This window comes from Arachis hypogaea, chromosome 10 (assembly GCF_003086295.3).
Source record: "Arachis hypogaea cultivar Tifrunner chromosome 10, arahy.Tifrunner.gnm2.J5K5, whole genome shotgun sequence".
Lineage (NCBI taxonomy): Eukaryota > Viridiplantae > Streptophyta > Magnoliopsida > Fabales > Fabaceae > Arachis > Arachis hypogaea.
Window position 1 is genome coordinate 22,192,372 of NC_092045.1, and position 6,043 is coordinate 22,198,414.

General features: G+C 34.0%; 1 protein-coding gene across 2 annotated transcripts; it reads right to left on the reverse strand.

Annotated features, from left to right (window-relative positions):
* Positions 1-244: 244 nt before the first annotated feature.
* On the reverse strand, positions 245-4,607 carry LOC112715369 (N-(5'-phosphoribosyl)anthranilate isomerase 1, chloroplastic). Of its 2 annotated transcripts, none has more exons than XM_025767126.3 (6): positions 4,113-4,607; positions 3,081-3,158; positions 1,736-1,798; positions 1,217-1,581; positions 981-1,144; positions 245-768 (listed from the first exon to the last, which is right to left on the reverse strand). In XM_025767126.3, exons 2-6 carry the CDS (start codon positions 3,088-3,090, stop codon positions 543-545), a joined length of 828 nt encoding a protein of 275 aa, XP_025622911.1. In that variant the 5' UTR covers positions 3,091-3,158; positions 4,113-4,607; the 3' UTR covers positions 245-542. The 2 variants fall into 2 exon arrangements, with proteins under 2 accessions (XP_025622911.1, XP_025622910.1); XM_025767125.3 differs by having other exon boundaries at positions 1,217-1,584; positions 4,113-4,604.
* Positions 4,608-6,043: the final 1,436 nt, after the last annotated feature.

The following is a 6,043-nucleotide window of genomic DNA, read 5'->3' on the forward strand; positions in this document are numbered from 1 at the left end:
ATTCCTGTGTTTGATATTACATTTTTATACCCAGAAAAAAAAAAAAAAAAAAGAGATTACATTTTAAAAGGAATACACTTTTTATGACCATGTTTAGTTGCACTTGAGCATCCTCATAGTGTCAAGCTCTGCAGATAGAAGGTTAACTTTAACCTTAAACCATAAAAGTAAGCATTGTAATGAGGATATGTCTGAAAAATGTGCCAACATAACCCCATGTTTCCATAGAAAAGCAAAGATAATATAAGGAAAAACGAATTCTTCTATTCACATCTAATTTAGTGTTGTCTACATAAATGGCAATATGAAATAAAAAAGACTCTGAACTAATCCTTTCACATGTTTTTTCATTTTGAATCTGGTTCAAGTAATAAAGCATGCATCTATCTATGATTCCCGGCATTACAGTATTCCCATGCCGAAAAACAGCTCTACCAATGGAAACTTTTGGGGATAAAGTTGGACTCAAATGTACAAAACTGTGACAAAGTATCATGCAGATATGTTTTTCTGTCACGAAGGTCACAATAAATTAACATGAATCAATACTTTACAGAATGGACTGCATTCATGAAGGAAGTTATTCTTGATTGATCCTTCTGGATACCATCTGAGCCACATATACCGCTACTAACATCCACTCCTTCAGGTTTGAGGGTAGACAGAGCCTCGGAAACATTATTTGGATTAATTCCTCCTGCTAAGAGCCAACCGTGTTTGCTTCTAATTTTAGGTAGTTTAAACTGAGCCCAATTGAATGCTTCGCCACTGCACCAGCGTATAATGAGTTTAATATTTGAGCAGAAAAGCCAATAAGAGTCATCTAGTAGTGACCAATTTGAATCATTTGCATGAGAAAGGTTTTAATCTCAGTGCTGTCAAAGTACCAATTAATAGGAAGAAATCGGAGGCAGAAGCAAAGAAAAGAGAGATTATCTAACAGGCTGATTGCCATTGACCAATAGAAATTGTATCCATACCTGCCACCCTTCGCGCTATCTACAAGAACCCAATCAACTAGAGAACAATCTTCATCAGAAATTGTGTTTAAAAGGCTCCCATCCGCATTTGCATGGAGAACATATATTACACGGTTTTCTTGAACCAAGGACGGAAAAACTAACTGAGAACCATGTCCATGAAGCTGCATAGTCCAATAGATTATGAAATTAAATACTTGTCATGGAATATATGTAAATGCCAAGAAAAAATTTACCTGAACATATTCAAGGTTTGATGCATCAGAAGCTCTTAAAATTGTTTCTAGATCATCGTCGACGAATACTCCAACAGGCTCGGCTCCATAATCTCTAGCAACTTTAGATATCTCCTTTGCAACAGAAAGTGAAACAGAACGTTTAGAGTTTGGCCATATGATCATCCCGATAAAATTTGCTCCCGCTTCAGCTGCCATAGCAGCATCTTTAGCTGATGTAATGCCACACATCTTAACCAAAGGTTGATTCTTTTCAAGATCATTTGTTGAGCATAAATTATTTCCCAACTCTGTTAGTTTGCAGGAAATTTTAAACTTCGGGCACCACCTAGTGCTTGAAAACAGCAGCTTCTCTCCTTTTAAACCTACTTAAAGGCATATGTTACATACTCAGCAAAGAAAGAAATATGCTCATCTGGTTTCCCGAAAACACGAGAGATACTTTCATAACAGTTAACAACTTCTTGAAGTGAACAATGTAGTGTATATATATATGCATTTAGCAAAGAGTAAGATTACCAAGAATCGGCCTTCTGTTGAAACTTGTAGCCCTAAGTTGCAAGTAACTGCCACTGTTTGAACCTGCACAAAAGGAAAAACATATCTTTCAAGTTAGCTGAGAAAATAAATAAATAAATGCAAGCATGATTATATAAAAAAAAAAGATATACTGTCATAGGAAATGGATTAAAAATGCTAGTTAAAATATACACTACATATAAATTTGAAAAATACATAAAACAGCATCATCATAAATATTGAGAAACTGAGCATTTATATTTTTAAGGAGATTACATCATCATAAACATCACACAAAATTATAGTCACCATGAATGAAGACACAAAGGGTCAAGCAGAAGAACCATAACTATCTTATTGATAAGTATAGATCAACCCCGTTCATCCAAGATAGATGGAGGAGCCAAAAAGTACAGGAAATCAGCCAATTCTGGTTGATGGACTCATGAATTCCAACAGTCCAATCGTGAACATTAAACATCAGAAACACCATCGTGAATCACTCATGTATAAAATCACCACAAAACCAAAGCTGGACCTATTATCAAGTTACACATGACTGAATCAATGTCAAATGCTTTCCATGATGAACAATTACACCAAGCACAAGATAACATCAGTACTCAGCAGCTACGGTCATAAACATAGAAGCCTACTGAGGAGACCAAAATGTCACTTGCAAGTTAACCAAATCATTTTGAATGGAGCTCCTATGATCTATTCAAACCACACCCGAAAAAAAAATCAAACACTCTTAAACCAAAATAGCCTATATATCCAAATACAAAATCATTATATTCTAGAGTACCAATCCAGGATTCAAAGAACAAACCAGGATCACTTGGCAAATGTCAAGCAAAGTTCCACCATTTCAAAAAATTCTATCATCTCAAGATAAACCAATAAAATGATGATAAGACACCCTTCTTCAATTCATGTCCTACCCACTATCTAAAAGTTTGTTAAAAGCAAGACTCTACAAGCTTATAAATTTCACTAGTGCAGTACAATACGTTATTGTTTTTGGTTCTTTTATCATACACTATGAAAACAAATGCATTGACTTGGCCATGAATCCCCATTGCAAAATTCCCCATTAATTCTAGAAAAATGATTTGAGGATCCATCAATCAACTTGCCAATGCTACAAACTTGGAGAATCGACAAAAGGGCCACTGTAAAGTAATTATAACACACTAAACCAACCATTTATATACTCTTCTTCTTCTTATGTAGAATACCATTTAAAATAAAATTCACCTGAGCTAGGACATTGATCAAACAATTGGATTGCATGCTAAGAAACGATGAATTGATAGTATAATGGAGAAGTTAAAAGGGGGACCTGTAAGCATGATGAAACTTTGAGATGCCGCTGTTGGGTTGTTTCAGTGAGAAAGGGAAAGACAGCAAAGGGCGGAACCTGAAGGGAAGAAAAGAAAGCACAGATATCAGAATCGAACCAGTAAGTGACCCGATCATATGACCGGGTCACCGGTTCAACCAGTAAGTCATTGATTTACCTGGTTGATCCGGTCATAATTAAATAAAAGTGTAAAATTAAAAAAAAATAAAATCAAAAGTTAAAACTTAAAATGTATGTCTTTACAAACATATTAATAACAATCAGAGATAACTAATAATGCAAAAATAGATAATAAACTAGTCACTAGTACAAAATAATTTTTCAATTTAAATAAACAAGAAAGAGCAAAAAATAACACAATCAGTAAATCAAATTCAAGGGGCGATCTCAAAGTCAGCATCTATATCTTCATAGGATAAATTTGAAGCTTGACGAACATTTCCTTCATTTTGATTTGCATCTATATCTACATTTGTGTAACTTTCACATATCAATATCAAGAATAATTCATAATAGAATCTGAGTTGTGACGAAGACATTTTTAAAATTCTAGCAAAAAAAAAAAAAAAAAAAAAACAAACAGCGAGCATGGGAACAACAATTTAACTAAACAATTTTATTCTGAGTTGCAGAGAGCATGAACCTCATTTTCAACAACAAATCCAACTATGATAAATTTTAGAAACAAAAGATTTAGCTCAAAAGATGATTTACAGAAACAAAAAATTTAGCTAAATGATTATAGCAATACAACATATTCAAGCTTCAGTGATGATAAACAATAACAAATTCAACTCATTGATGATTTTCAGCAACAAAATATAGTTCACTGATATTTCAGCTTTAGCTAGGTGATTTTTTCAACAAGACAGCAACATATTCAAGGTTCAGTGATGATAATCAGTAAACAATTCAACTCAGTGATATTTTCAGCAACAAAATCAAGGTGCAAAGATGAATTACAACAACAAAATTGAGCAAGGAAGAACAGGGGAATTTATGGGAACTCACCAAATCGGGGACCAGCTGCTGATGGCGAGGAGGAAGCTGACGGCGAGGCTCCGGGACGTGCTGCTTCTGCCGCCGGAGACGACGAGCGCAGGGAAGGCGCGCGCCTGAGTGCGAGACTGTGACGAGACAAAGAGCGACGACGACGACCAGCCCCGGGACCTGCTGCTTCTGCCGCCGGCGACGACGAGGAGGGCAGGGAAGGCGAGCGTTGACTGCGAGACGGTGACGAGACAGAGAGCGACGACGAGCTTGAGGGTGAGACCGGAGGCAGTGAGAGAGAGCGGAGACGAGAGAGCTTGAGTGCGAGAGCGACACTGAGAGAGATGAGAGAGCTTGGCTTAGTGGGAGAGTGACAACTGACGAGACAGAGACACTGAGGGGTGGGTGGCCTGGTGGGTTTTTGCGGGTTTGATGTTTGGGGAACTAGAGTTTATTATTTTTTTGGACATGAGAGAACTATATTTTTTGGTAAAGTAAGGGGGCTTAACAGCCCCAAAAGAAAAAAAAAATTACACTTCATAGACAAAACGGGGTAGGATAGCCCTTGTGAAATCATCAGCCATAATTTTTTTTAAGTTCTATGGGTGGGTTGTCAATAAAATGGTATCGCAACTCCTTGTTAGTGCTCTTTTTTGCAAGGAGAATTTTAGTATACAGATCAAAGTTGGTATAGATTTAAAGATTTGTCTACACTATACTTTCTAAAGCCACACTTTAAACCATAACTCTTCACAAAGAAAAACGTCACCTAATGGAAAAAAGTAAATTAGAAGATTTAAGAGAAGAAATAATCAAGTTATCAAAATTAATAGACCAAAAATTAATGATTTTAACTAATGTTAACTGTAATGACACCGAATTCTTAAAATCAATACAAAATGATTTTTCTCAAAATCTTTATTTTACTATAAGTTTTATTGAAGGACTTCAAAAACCTGAAAAAACTTATTTTTCACACGGAATTTCTAAGAAATGTTATCATGGAAATGATTCCCCACATCTTTATCATACTTTTAACCCACAATTAAATTCTATAGTAGATATGCTTGAAGAAATATTAGTATCCATAAAATTTCAAAGAAATAAAGAAAAAGAGAATCCCAAAGAAGAAAAATTTCAAAATATAATCAACATAACAGATTTAAAAGTAAAACCACCACTAAAATTATGAATATTGAAGAAAAGTTAGAAGAAGTTACAATGCTTTTTAAACAATTAAAAATGGCTCAAGAAAACAATATTATGGAACAAGGATTTCAAATAGAAGAAGAATTAGTAAATTCTGAAAATATAGAAAATGAAGAACACATCCTAGATTATTCAAGTGACGAAGAACCAGCAATTCCAATACAAGTAAAAAATGAAGCTGGAACATCTAAAGATAACCAATCTCAATATAAATGGGAAACATGTTTTGATAATTATGCTTTTAAAAAAAGGTTTATAAATAAAGATTCAAAATATACAAAAATACCATCAAAGTACGTTCCTAAAGTCCAAGAAATGGAAGGAGAAAGAATGCTTGATTTAGACTGTAAAAAGAATGAAAAAGAAATTTTCGAAAATTGGTTGAATTCCTTTTTATTAGAAGCTTTTACTAATCCAAAGCTTAGTGAATTGTCTGGAAGAGATATTTGGAATTACATAGGATTTCATATTAAAGGAACTATAAGAGATTATATGACATCAATAGAAAACCAAATAATAGAAGATTTAGCAACAAAAATAACAGCTTATGATAAGATATTATATATAATGATGATTCTATATAAAGAATTTTTTGGAAAAAATATTATAGATCATAAACAAGAAGTCTATAATAAAGAATATCAAGAAGCAAAAAACCATTTAGCTAATATCCAGATATATGATCTATGTAATGTAGAATCTTATATATGTGAATATAGAATACATTATTACAAATTAAAAGA